This window comes from Zonotrichia leucophrys, chromosome 25 (genome assembly GCF_028769735.1).
Source record: "Zonotrichia leucophrys gambelii isolate GWCS_2022_RI chromosome 25, RI_Zleu_2.0, whole genome shotgun sequence".
NCBI classification, from domain to species: Eukaryota; Metazoa; Chordata; class Aves; order Passeriformes; family Passerellidae; genus Zonotrichia; species Zonotrichia leucophrys.
This window is the reverse complement of record NC_088194.1, coordinates 1,498,122-1,510,838: the sequence shown is the minus strand read 5'-3', so window position 1 is coordinate 1,510,838 and position 12,717 is coordinate 1,498,122. Positions and strand designations below refer to the sequence as shown.

Genomic DNA, 12,717 nt, shown 5'->3' with positions numbered 1-12,717 from the left:
TTACTCAGCACTGATGGGGAAAGGCAAGTTCCTTCACACTCACTGGTGTGAAAGCACACAGAGATGCCACTGCCACTGCTGAACTGCTTAGAGTCAAAAGTAATGGGAAGGAAATTACTTCTGGCATTTTCTCCTCTATTCCTTCAAACCTAGGGCCATTCTCACAGCCCACAGAGAGCAGCATTCAGCAGCCAGGTCACAGCCACACTGTGGAACTACTCAGCCACAGTGGCTCTCCTTATCTGCACATTCCTGGATGCCTCAGCTGCAAACAGGCAGTCAGACTGAACTAGACCTCAGGAGATTTACAGAGCCCAGCCCTACCGTGTCAGGATTGCCCTCCAGCAGCACATTGATGGCTCTGTTGACATCCCCATTGCAGTCATGCAGAGCAATCACACACTCATCCTGGTTCTTGCCTGTGATGTCAATCAGCTGCAGAGAAAACAACACCATGGTCAGCATGTTACAAACCAAGATGGCACCAAAATCTCTAGGGGTCTCTCAGGAGGAAAGGGAGTTCAATCCCAAACCAGAAACCTTTTAACAAAAAATTGAAGGGCTAGGGCATCTCCCCAGCCTTCTCAGCTTAACTGTGTTCCTCAAGAAATGTGCATTTTTGAGTTATCATTGTTTTACCATGACCCTCCTTCCACTACAACCTCCTTTGCTCAGGATAACACTGTTACCTGCACAAACAAACTGAAAGTTCAGCACCACAGAAACTGCTGCACCCAAATCAAGGCAATGCCAAACAAAAACACAGGCTCCTCCTCCAAGGCTGGGGGAGAATGGATGGAGAGCAGCCCTGAGGAGAAGGACCTGGGGTTGGAGTAAACAGTAAAACCTGGCCACATGGGAGCCCAGAAAGCCAACACTGCCCTGGGCTCATCCAGCAGGGGATTCTGCCCCTCTGCTCTGCTGAGACCCTGCCCTGCAGAGCTGCCTCCAGCACAGGGAGGACAAGGAGCTGCTGCAGTGAGCCCAGGGGAGGCCACAGAGATGATCTGAGGGCTCTGCAGCTCCTCTGCTCTGGGCACAGGCTGGGAGAGCTGGGGGTGCTCAGCTTAGAGAAGTAAAGGCTCCAGGGAGACCTCAGAGCTCTTTCCAGAGTCTAAAGAGACTCCAAGAGAGCCAGAGAGGGACTTTGGACAAGGGCCTGAAGTGACAGGACGGGGGAATGGTTTTCCACTGCCAGAGAGCAGAGTTATACAGGCCATTGAGAAGAAATTCCTCCCTGTGAGGGTGGTGAGGCCCTGGCACTGCTGGAACAGCTTGGGATAGTGGAAGATATCACCACAGCACAGGGGTGGAACTGGATACCCTTTAATGTCCCTACTGACCCAAACCGTGCTATGATACAGCTTTATAAAGGCAGTCCAAGGAAATTCAGGGAGCAGCCAGGTGTGTCCCTCCCACCCCCCAGCATTCACAGTATTCCCAGTGCTGATCTCAGCTCCCTGTCAGAGTTCACCTTCATTTTCACACTCACTTGTTTCACCTTCTCCTCAAAGTCAGCATCGTTGTGGTCCGAAATCATCTGTGCAAGTCGAATCTGTTCTGCAGTAGCCTAAAGGAAGCAGGGAGAGAGAGCACATTGTCAGAGTGGTGCATTCCCAAACCATCCTCAAAAAGCCATTCTGCTACCCCAGGTTCTCTGGAAACCCTGGAAAGGAATCAGCATGGCAAAAACAAGGGTCAGAGAAGGAGAACTCCAGGGCTAAAGTGAGATGACAAAGAAGAAAGAAGAAGAGTCTGGAAGAAAGGGATATACCTGCTGGCCTCATAGCACCAGATGAGCAGCAGCCACCCAAACCACATCTGTTTTGGGGCAGACCTTACCACCACAACCCACTGCAGGTGGCTTCTCAGCCACTTACATTCATTAAAGTGTGCGAGGAACAGACAAATGGAAATAAAACCAAATTTCAGCAGCAGCTCCCACTTGGAGACAGACATGGAAACCCCAGTGGCAGCAGCACCTTGTGGCACATGGGGAGCTCATTTAGGCCAGCCCAGCACTGAGCAGCCAGGGGTCCCCTGGGCTCTCTGGAGCCTGCCCTTACCTGTGGCCGCTGCTTGTGCTGCGTCTGGCTCTGTGTCTGTGTCTGCTCCCAGCTGCCCCGGGCTCGGGTAGTGCCCACCGATGTCATCATTTACAGTATATACAAATAACAGTATTTACAAGGTTCAACTCTGTGGTGGGGCAGGGGAGAAGAGAGAACACACTGTTAGATATCACAAACAAAAGGCAGCACCAAAATGAATAATCACAAAGGTAACACAGCCAGAATGGCTGCAGCAGGTCCCCACCCTCCCCAGCACTTCCCCAAAACCACAGTGGGCCAGGCTGCCATCACCACGTGCTCCCAGCACAAAATGGCCACTTGTACTGCTTGAAGTTTCTCTCTGGAGTATCACCTGCATCCAGGTGGGAGCAATCAGGCACCAGGAGCCAAAGGAAAATCACAGATTCACAGACTGGTGTGGGTTCACCCAGTTCCACCCCCCTGCCATGGGCAAAGACACCTTCCAACAGCCCAGGTAGCTCCAAGCCCCATCCAACCTGGCCTTGAATGCTTCCAGAGGAGGGGCAGCCACAGCTTCTCTGGGTCTCACCACCCTCATTGTAAAAAACCTCTTTTTCAGGTACTCTAGACTGACCCTCCTTCAGTTTGAAGCCATTCCCTGGACTTGAGGCAAGGAGTTTAACAACTTCTTGTTGGAACACGTGTGAGTGGGCACAGACCTGCCATGCACCCAGGCTGAGGCTGTGGCCATCAAATGGAGCAGGAAGGCTTGAAAAAAAGCTTCAAAAAAACATTAATTGCAGGACAGAGCATCTCAGACCCTCAGACACATCAGCTACTTCTCCTTCTCCTTTCTTTTCTTGCAATAAGAGGTGCTACAGGTCTGTGGAATTTTTGGTTTAAGGAAAACCTGCTCTTGCAGAAGTGCCTATTTTTGCTTATTTAAATTATTCCCTTGAACTGGCAAAACAATGTTTTTCTTAGTATGTTTAATCAAAAACATACTAAAAAAGTGAAGAAGGTATCTGCAAGGAATAAGAGGCAGTAAACACTGCTAGATAACACAGCTTGAGGCAAAAAATCCCAAGAAACTTTGAGTGTCCAAAGCAAGCAGAGTTTTCTAAACTCACACTGGCCCTCAGGGCAGGGGTGTTGGAAAGGGATTAGCACTGAGGTTTTACCCTCTTTAGTGCCTTTTTGGCAAAAAGGATGTGAGAGACAGCCCACAGCACTTGTCAGGACTCACAGCTTCTGAGCTCCTGAAATTTCAATAAGCACAAAATTCACATTTTTGTGTTTCATTCCTAAGACTGCAAAGCCTTCCCCCAAAGCAGCACGACCTGCAGACACAAGGGACATGGGAAGGAGCCACAGAGTGCAGAAACAGAGAGCAAAGAGCTCAGCACGACAATCAGGGCAGGATCTGATCTGAAACACTGCTGTCCATGAGCAGGCCAGCACAGGGAAAACACAGAGTGCCAAGGAAGCAGCATTAGCAAACAGTGCAGGAAAAGCTGAAGAATCTCCTGTTGAAGTTTGAATTGGTGAGAAATCCCTCCTGACATTGCCTCTACAGCCCCCACAGCTGCTCCCACCAGTGCCTGGCCTTTCTCTGCAGGCAATTCCTGTGCAATTGCCCCTGCAGCTCCCCACAAAACCTTCAAATCCCCCCTTCACAGCCACCCATGCCTCATGGGAACATCACATCACAGTTTTACAGCTATCCAGTGCCAAGGTCCCTTCTGAGGAAACAATCCAAGCTACCAGGAGCCCCAGAGGTACAAGGAAGAGCACCAAGCCTGCACTTGTGCCAAGGCAGAGCACAAAAAGGCTTCTCTCCCCAGCCATCCCCTCTGGGCAGGCTCTGTTCCCATGGTATATATTTATTTTTGCTTTCTTCCAGTTGTAAGTTTCACACACAATTTATTGTACTAAACCAACCCAGCAGCAGAACCACGGGCCCAGAGGGAAGGGATTTAAGTGATTTCACACAGAAACCCAAGCTGCAGCTTCTCTGGGCTGCAGGTCCAGCAGCCTGAGCCCAAACCTTGTGCAGCCAAGGCATTGCTCAGCAGCTGCCACCAGGAACACAAGCATTTGTCCTTTCACGTGCTGAAAACCCATACAAAAAACCATCTGTGGTAAAAAGCCCGACTCTGGTGAGGCTGTTAGGTGAGGCGTCCCCATGCAGACCCCACAGCAGCCTTGGGGAAAGACAGAACTCATTCCTCACTGGGGGAACTGGGGATCAGCTCAGTGCCCCACAGAACCCCAAAGCCTGCAACTTCCCAGAGCAAAGCTGCTCTCATCAAAAGCATTCCACCTCTTCCCTTGAAAGAGCAAACCTGCACCAAGAGCTGAAAGAGCAGCTCCAGCCCAAGGGAGTGGTGGCCAGTCCACACAGGAGCAGGGCTCACACCTCAGGCCAACATCTCTGCACTCCAGGGCTCAGGGAAACAAAGGAGCTTCACAGTTACAGGTTACAACACCCTCTGCTCAAAGCCACTGCATCAGATGAGACATTTGCTGTTACCCCTTTCTTTCTCAGCCCTGCCTTCCCAGCAGGCCTCAAGAGGAGAGTCTCAACTACACAAGGAAAGTGTGGAGTCTCCAGAAAATGAGGGGATACAAAAATGTAACAAACTGTTCATTTTATTAGAAACGTCAGAGAAGTTACAGTTTCAGAACCAGGATCTGTAGGTCCCATGGCGGTGCCAGAGCTGCTGGCTGCTGCTCGCCCTGGCACATCCCAGTTTCAGTTTCCTGATGTGTTAGTACAGAAAAATGGTATTTTCATCCCATTCTAACAAAGCTTAATAACACGTGCAAAAAAGCTCCAAAGCCCGAAAGGAAAGGGCCAGAGAAGGCAAAGCTTTTCCTGCAACATGGGGCAGAATGAGGACCCAAAAAAAGGGGTTATCAACACGAGAAGTTTTCCCCAGAGCAAAGACATGGTGGCCGCAAACCGAATCATTCCATGTATGCAAACCGTGATCTTTTTTAGGGAGATGCTCCCGGCTATTCCATCAGAGACCCCGACTCGGTACCGACAGGCAGCGCTTTGCTCGGGAGCTTTCCGGGCCGGAGGGCGCAGGGAGAGCCCCCGGCCGGCATGGAGGGACGTGGGGCAGGGCGGCACCGGCGGCCCGGGGCTCCCCCAGGACCCCCGAACCGCCGCTGCCCGGGAATTTGAGGCGGGCAGCGAAAGCAGCCGTGCCACGGCCCACGGGGCGGCCCCGAGGAGCGGCGGCAGGAGCGGGCCCGGCGGCCCGCAAGGAGCCCGGCAGGGCGGGAGCACGGCTCCCATTGTTACCGCCGGCAGCGGCGGGGACGGGCGGGCCCCGAGAGCGCGGCAAGGTCGGAGCCGCCCGACCCCGCGGCCCAACCCGCGGTTCATAACGAGGTAACGAACCGGACCGAAGCGGAGGGAGCCGGCGGGGCCGGGCGGGAGCCCCCACGGCGACGCCAGGCCGGGCCCGCAACGGAGAGGCGGGCGAGTTCGGGCCGCTTCCGCCCTCATGGCCGCGGCCGCCATTTCACCCCCCCCACCCGCAGCCGGCCCGCCCGCCTGCCTCACCTGCGGCGGCCGCGCGCTACGCCAGCCCCCGGCTACGGCCCGGCCCACTAGGCCGCGCGGGGCCCAGCGGCGCCGGCGGCGGGGCTCAGAGCCGCCCCCGGGGCACCGGCCGCAGCTGGGCCGGGCGGGCGGGAGGCGGCGAGGCCGGGCAGGCAGGGGGACGGCGGCGGGAGCCGGCGGGGGGCGGGTTCGGGGGCCGCGCGGTACCGGAGCCGCGGCCGCCGCCGCCGCAACTTTACCTGGGTCCGCCCGCACTGACAACTCCCCCGGCCCCGCCCCCGGCACGTGACCGCGCGGGGCGGGGCCGCCCGCGCCGAGCACGTGACGGACGCGGGGCCGCTGCGGAGGCCCCGTACGGGTCACGTGAGCCGCAGTTCCTCCGGTCACGTGGTGGGCGCGCAGGGCGGCTTTGTGGCCGCCATGTTGTGCGGCCCCGGGCCGGGCCGGGCATGGCGGGCGCCGGCAGCAATTGGCTCTCGGGGGTCAACGTGGTGCTGGTCATGGCTTACGGCAGCCTGGTGAGCGCCGGCGGGACGGGGCGGGACGGGCTGGAGCCCGTGGAGCCCCCGCGAGGCTGATCCTGGCTTGTCCGTGGAGCTGCCGTGGGCCCGGGCCTGAGGGGGCGAAACGGCTGCCGTGAGACGCGGCCCGGGCTACCTGTGGGGAGCCCCTCGGAGTCGGGCTCGGGGCTCTCATGGGGTCGGTGGGGTGGGGAGGGGACGTGAGGGGCAGCTCTGTGGAGATGGGGAGGGCGTGGGGTGACCTGGGTGTCCCAGAGGGCTGAACTGGGAGCTCTGTGCTCGCCGGGGGCGGAGGGTGGGCACGGGCTGGCTGTCAGACCTCCCCCACAGCGCACCCCTGACCCCCGCCCCGCTGGCGCTCCGCAGGTCTTTGTGCTGCTCTTCATCTTCGTGAAACGCCAGATCATGCGCTTCGCCATGAAGTCCCGCCGCGGTCCCCACGTGCCTGTGGGGCAGCACGCACCCAAGGTGGGTATTCTGCATTCCCTGCACCCATCCGTGCCTGGAGGGACGTGCAGGAGCTGCTGCCTCAGAGTGGTGAGAGGCAGTGGGGAGGGTTTATCTAGGGCTGTTCTTGTCCCTTTGATTCCACAAACAAAGGGAGTGGTCTGTAAATGTTGTTTTGCTGCTGTGCAGGATTTAAAGGAAGAGATTGACATTCGACTGTCCAGGGTGCAGGACATCAAGTACGAGCCACGGCTGCTGGCAGAGGATGATGGGCGGCTCCTGCAGCTGGAGACACCAGGTACTGTGCCAAAGCTCTGTCCTGCACTGCTCCCTGGGGCCAAGCCATGCCTCTGACTGCTCCTCTTGCTGTCCTGCCACATGAGATGCTGTCTCTTCTCCTGTTTTCCCTTTCCCCACTTCCCTCCAAGGTTTGCAGAGATCTCATTTTGTGCTTTCCCTTTTCCAGGCTGCTATAACTACCTGTACAGGATGAAGGCACTGGATGCAATCAGGACATCAGGTGAGGGAGCAGATGGACCCTGAATGAGGGTGCCAGGTGCTCACTGGGGAGGAGAAGTCACTTCTCCCACTTCTCTGCTGCCTTTGTCACAAAAGGAGTGACACCCTGCATGCAGGAAGGTTCCTCCTAAGCAAGCACTCTTCTTCTCGGCGCTGCTCAGGCCGTTCTCAGCTTGCCTGAGAAACAGCAGCCAAGCCCAACTCCACAACAACAAACAGAAAAAAGGCCCTCAAAACCATGGCATAGGCAGCAGCACACAAACCAATCAGTGAATCACTGAGAAATGAATCTTTAGGGCCAGAGACACAAAAACCACATTGCTCTGACAGAAAGGAACCCCAGCTGACACACACCTGCCTTTCAATGCAGGTTACTCAGCCCTGATGGGGAAAGGCAAGTTCCTTCACACTCACTGGTGTGAAAGCACATAGAGATGCCACTGTGCCACTGCTGAACTGCTCAGATTGAAAAGTAATGGGAAGGAAATTACTTCTGGCATTTTCTCCTCTATTCCTTCAAACCTAGGGCCATTCTCACAGCCCACAGAGAGCAGCCTCCCACTGGTGGCTTTAGGGTTGGATGTGCTGGGGCTTGGGGCATGGATGGGAATTTATCCAGGCAGTGCTTCCTGACCTGAGGGATGAGCACAAACATTTTTACGTGTGCCTTTTTCCAGAAATCCCCTTCCAAGCAGAGGCTCGGTACCCAAAGTCTTTAATAGGGAAGAATTTCTGTGCCTACCTGCTGGAGCTGAGGAATTCCAGCTCCTCCTTCAAGGGCATCCGCAAAGCCTTGATCGACACCCTGCTGGACGGCTACGAGAGCGCCCGCTATGGCACTGGGGTGAGTGCTGGGGGGCACTGCTGTGCCCACAGGGCATTCCTGTGCCCTGCCCTGCTGCTGGGACTGAGCTCACACCCCCACTGCAGCTCCATGTTCAGTGGTGTTTTCTGTCTGTGTCCAGGTCTTTGGGAAAACGGAATATCTGAAGTATGAGGAGGCTCTGAATGAACTGGCAAACATGTAAGTGCTGCTGACCAGATGCAGTGGTGAGTTCCTGGGCCCCTGCAGCTCGTGGGAAGGTGTGGACAGAGATGGGTTTAGGGCACAGGTGTCATCTGAGACAGGGCCTGTCTGTCCCCATCTGTTCCTCTGGGTTCACTCCTTCCTTGCAGCCCATCTGTTATTTCATTTGTGGGTTTGTTCCATGGTCACAGTCACCATTCCTGCTTGTCTTGACACCTTGAGTCAGGGACTTGCACAGAACCAGCAGCTTTAGATGCCAAGACCTCAGTGAGGGCTGTCATTGTGACGGTGTTCACAGGGGTTCTTGGATGAGGGAAGAGGCAGGGATCTGACTCCATGTTTCAGGAGGCTTGATTTATTATTTTATGATATATATTACATTAAAACTATACTAAAAGAATAGAAGAAAAGGTTCTTATCAGAAGGCTGGCTAAGAATAGAATAGAAAGGAATGATAACAAAGGTTTGTGGCTTGGACAGAGAGTCCGAGGTAGCTGGGCTGTAATTGGCCATTAATTAGAAACAACCACATCAGACCAATCACAAATCCACCTGTTGCATTCCACAGCAGCAGATAACCATTGTTTACATTTTGTTCCTGAGGCCTCTCAGCTTCTCAGGAGGAAAAATCCTAAGGAAAGGATTTTTCGTGAGAAGATGTCTGTGACACTGTCATCACAAAAGCAGATTTGCTTCGTGTTGGACAGACAGACAGACAGACACACAGGCTGAGCAGCTGAGCAGTGATGGTGCCTCTTCTCTGCCCACAGCACCAAGGCCCGGGGTGGCAGCAGCCAGAGGCAGCACCAGTCAGCAGTGAAGGACCTCACGCTGTCCCCTGAAGCCTCCAGCCCCACCACCATCCAGGTCACCTACCTTCCTTCCAGCCAGAAGAGCAAACGTGCCAAACACTTCCTGGAGCTGAAGAGTTTCAAGGACAACTACAACACACTGGAGAGCACCCTGTGAGCGTGCAGGGGGCTGGGTTTGCTGGGGGGGTCTGGGCTGCAGTGCAGGCAGCACTGAGAGGAACCAGCTGCACTCTCAGATCTCCCCCTCAGCCCACTCTGGAGGTCATCACTCGAGGAGGGCTCCATTCCAACTGCTGGAGCTTGGCCCTCACCAGGAGCCCGTTCTGGAGCTGCTGAGCCCATGGGGATCAGCCCCACGGCCTTCTCTGCCACAGGCTTGTGACTCTCCAGCCTTTGAGTCCTGCATTGTCCTGGACCCTGTGAATAAACTCATGAGCTTGAGCTTATTTATAAAGACGTGGATCCCAGCCAGCGCTCCCCTGCGCCCGTCCTTCCCTGCGGCAGCTGGCGGGAGCTGTTTGTCCGTCCTGTCCGTGAGGGTCTTGGGCACTGGAGCCACTTGTCTGTTTTTTCTGAAGGGTGAACACTTTTCCCCATGACGTCGTCGTTCCTGCTGCCAGCCCTTTGTGCCCAGCCTGCCTGTGCTCCTGGATGGGGTAGAAATAGTTTGGTGCCTGTTCTTAGCACCACGGCTGCACCACCGCTTTGGGCTGAGGTTTCTACTCGTTCTCCTGCACCCAGAGGGCATTTGGGGACGTCTGGAGGGGACAGAGCGGTGTTCAATGTCCCATCTGTTCTGCCAAGGGGGTGTTTGCTCCCACTCTCACCAGCGCCTCGCATGCCAGCGTCTGCCGAGCTCCTGGGGCTGACAGCTCGTGGCCCCCACGTTGAGTCTGCGTCCTGCCAGGCTGAGGGCAGCGCTGGCAGCAGCTCACCCGACCCTGTGGCGTGGGCAGCACAGAGTGGAGGGTGCAGACCTCGGCACTTTTTAATTACTGTTTAATAAAATGACAGTTTAACTCAAGTAGGATGTGTGCCACTGGCCTCTGACTGCAGGGCCCCTCCCCTCCTGAATCCTGGCATCCTGGCCTGTGTTAGGAATGGTGTGGCCAGCAGGAGCAGGGAGGTCATTCTGCCCCTGTACTTGGTGCTGGTGAGGTCAAATCTTGAGTGCTGTGTCCAGTTCTGGGCTCCTCAGTTTAGGAAGGATGTTGAGATGCGTGAGGGGCTGGGAACACAAACCCTGTGAGGAACGTTTGAAGGAAATGGGATTGTTTAGCCTGGAGAAGAAGAAGCTTGGAGGTGACCTTATTGCTCTCTACAGCTTCATGAAGGGAGGTTGTAGACAGGTGGGGGTTGGTCTCTGACAGAACCAGAGGACACAGTCTCAGGCTACATCAGGGAAGGTATAGGTTGGATATTAGGAAGAAATTTTTCACCAAAAGAATAATAAAGTACTGGAATGCTCTTGCCAGGGAGGTGGTAGAATCACCATCTCTGGATGCGTTTATAAAAAGACTGGACATGGCACTTGGTGCTATAGTCTAGGTGAGCTGTTAAGGTGATGATTTTAGAGGTCTCTTCCAACCTCATCATTGTGTAAGCTGCTATGAAATAACCAGGATGCCATTAATGGTAGGCAGGATGCTGCCATTGCTGCTGTGGTGACTGAGATGCCCTGGCAGTAAGTGGCACGCAGTGATGGCAACCAGCATGGCACCATTACAGTAACTGGGAGGCTGTTACAGTAACCAGGGTGCCGTTACTGCCCAGGTGTTCCATCAACTCCCGGCCGTTGCAGGGGCCCTGTGGCGCCGGCCATGGCAGCACCGAGCAGCCAGAGCTCCTCACTGCGGCAGGAGGAGGTCAGACAGGGCAGGGGCTGGGAAAATGGAGGCTGTCCTGGGAGGCTGTGGGCTGCAGTGTGCCCTGGTGCAGGTTAAACCCCAGGCCACACGATTGTTGCTCTTTGTTTGCAGGTCCGGGTGAATGGGAATTCTGGAGCAGGGTTCCTGAGGAGGTAGAGCTGGCAGAGCACCCCAGGGGCTCAATCCCCTGCACTGCTGGGGATCTGTGAGCAATGAGGAGCACAGGGCAGGCTGGGGGGGACATTTCTGCATCCCTGACCTGCCCACCCTGTGTCTCAATAGCGGGCAGGGGGCCAGGGAGAACCCACAGTGCTGGGCATCGTCCCTCGGGGTGCTGCAGTGGATCGCGGAGTCAAGGCTGAGGAAGTGTGTGGAGCTGGAGCTGCACCTTGCAGACAGGGAGCAGGCAGTGGTGAGGCTGGGCATTGTTGGGTACAGCTGGGGTCCCCCAGCCCTCTGCTGCCAGGGGTGGTGCCCCCCTTGTCCTGGGGAACATCTCCCAGCACTGATGAGCCACTGGGGGTTCAGCACTGCCCCTGTGCCTGGCAGATACGCCGAGATGCCCTGTGCCAGCTCGTCCTGGATGAGCACCTACAGCACAAGCAGGAGCTGTGCCAGCAGGGAAAAGCCTTCCATGTGGAGCGGCTCTGAGTGCTCAGCCCAGTGTGTGGCACTGGCCTGGCATCTCCCAGCTCCTGACTGAGAATAAAACATGTTGAGCAAGACAGGCTGTGTCTGCTGCATGTGAGGCATGGGACAGCCCAGGGCAGCAGTGGGGGGAAGACACAGCCCAGCACAATTCCTGTGGCTGGGATCCAGACGTGTCGCCTGCAAGCCTGGCTGCCCTGGATCCTACACACTCCATCTCGCCCATGGCTGTGCCAGGAGATGGCAGCACGGCCAGCATGCCTCACCAGGCTGGGTGCTCCACACGGGTCCCTGTCCCAGCACAGTCCTGCTGCACCGTGCAGTGCTCCTGGCAGTGTGGCACAGCCCTGCAGCAGCAGGGAGAGGAACCTGCCTGGGCTGGGTGCAATGCTCCCTGTCCCATCCAGGCACCCCAAGATCCCTGCGTGCTCCCCAGCTGGGAGGGCCCTGTCCCCCACCTCCCATCCCTTCTGTGCCTGACCTTGGTGTCTCCCAGCCCCGGGGCCCATCAGTGCCTGCTCTGGCTCTGTTTATTGACAGGGCTGGCGGCTGCTGGGCCAGCACCCCTCCCCACAGCCCTTCATTAGCTCGGCTGTCGGGCTGCATCACATCACCCAGCGCCACACACGCCCCCGGCTCTGGCACTGCTGCTGCCACGTGTGTCCCTGCCGTCCCCACTGCCCCCTCATCGTGGCTGAAGCCCCTGACCCCCGAGGCTGGGCTGTGTGCCTGTCTTTCCCATGGCACTCAGGTTTCTGTCTGCCCCATGTCCTGTCCCATTGGTCCTACAAAGCGCTCAGGTTTCTGGCTGCCCCGTGTCCTGTCCCATTGGTCCCTCAAAGCTCCCAGTGCCATTCCCGAGGCTGATGTGTCCCACTGCAGCAAAGCACTGCTGTGGTGTGGGAAGGCCATCCATGACATCCCATGTGCCCTTGTCACTGGGCACCATCATCCTGGTCCCAGCAGCTGCCTCAGTGTGGATTGGGGTCCTGCCTCAGTCACCCAGCGTGGCTGGAGCCACATCCTCAACATGGATGCAGCAAGGTGACAGGCAGCCCCTTGGAAGAGACACCCCTGTGAGTCCAGCAGCTCCCCAAAGCAAGAGGATGTGAGGCACAACTCCCCCACGTCAACAGGGCTCGTCCTTGTGCAGGGTCATGTGCAGCAGCCCCTTGGTGGCACAGGCCCCACAGGCCAGGGCTGGCCCCCGGTATTGACAGCCCTGCTAATGACAGGGAGTGTCACCAGGGGCAGGAGCAGGCGGCGCG

General features: G+C 56.5%; 2 protein-coding genes across 6 annotated transcripts in view; one reads left to right on the top strand and one right to left on the bottom strand.

The window, feature by feature from the left end:
* The window catches only part of UBAP2L (ubiquitin associated protein 2 like), a 29,970-nt gene extending 24,059 nt beyond the window's left edge, over positions 1–5,911 (bottom strand). For 3 of the 4 annotated variants that reach the window (XM_064732626.1, XM_064732628.1, XM_064732629.1), the window contains exons 1-4: positions 5,847–5,911; positions 2,067–2,196; positions 1,493–1,570; positions 325–435 (exon numbers count right to left, since the gene is read on the bottom strand). In XM_064732626.1, coding sequence (XP_064588696.1) covers positions 325–435; positions 1,493–1,570; positions 2,067–2,156 — 279 coding nt within the window. In that variant the 5' untranslated portion in view covers positions 2,157–2,196; positions 5,847–5,911. Of the gene's footprint in view, positions 1–324; positions 436–1,492; positions 1,571–2,066; positions 2,197–5,607; positions 5,631–5,846 lie in introns of those variants that run through there. The other variant, XM_064732627.1, reaches the window with a different exon arrangement.
* Positions 5,912–5,955: 44 nt separating this feature from the next.
* Positions 5,956–9,957, top strand: C25H1orf43 (chromosome 25 C1orf43 homolog). 2 transcript variants are annotated; one of them, XM_064732633.1, is made up of 7 exons: positions 5,956–6,125; positions 6,495–6,596; positions 6,765–6,873; positions 7,042–7,095; positions 7,772–7,938; positions 8,060–8,144; positions 8,892–9,957. In XM_064732633.1, the coding sequence occupies exons 1-6, from the start codon at positions 6,057–6,059 to the stop codon at positions 8,120–8,122; spliced, it is 564 nt and encodes a 187-aa protein (XP_064588703.1). In that variant the 5' UTR covers positions 5,956–6,056; the 3' UTR covers positions 8,123–8,144; positions 8,892–9,957. The 2 variants fall into 2 exon arrangements, with proteins under 2 accessions (XP_064588703.1, XP_064588702.1); XM_064732632.1 differs by having other exon boundaries at positions 5,976–6,125; positions 8,060–8,118.
* The last annotated feature ends 2,760 nt before the right edge of the window (positions 9,958–12,717 follow it).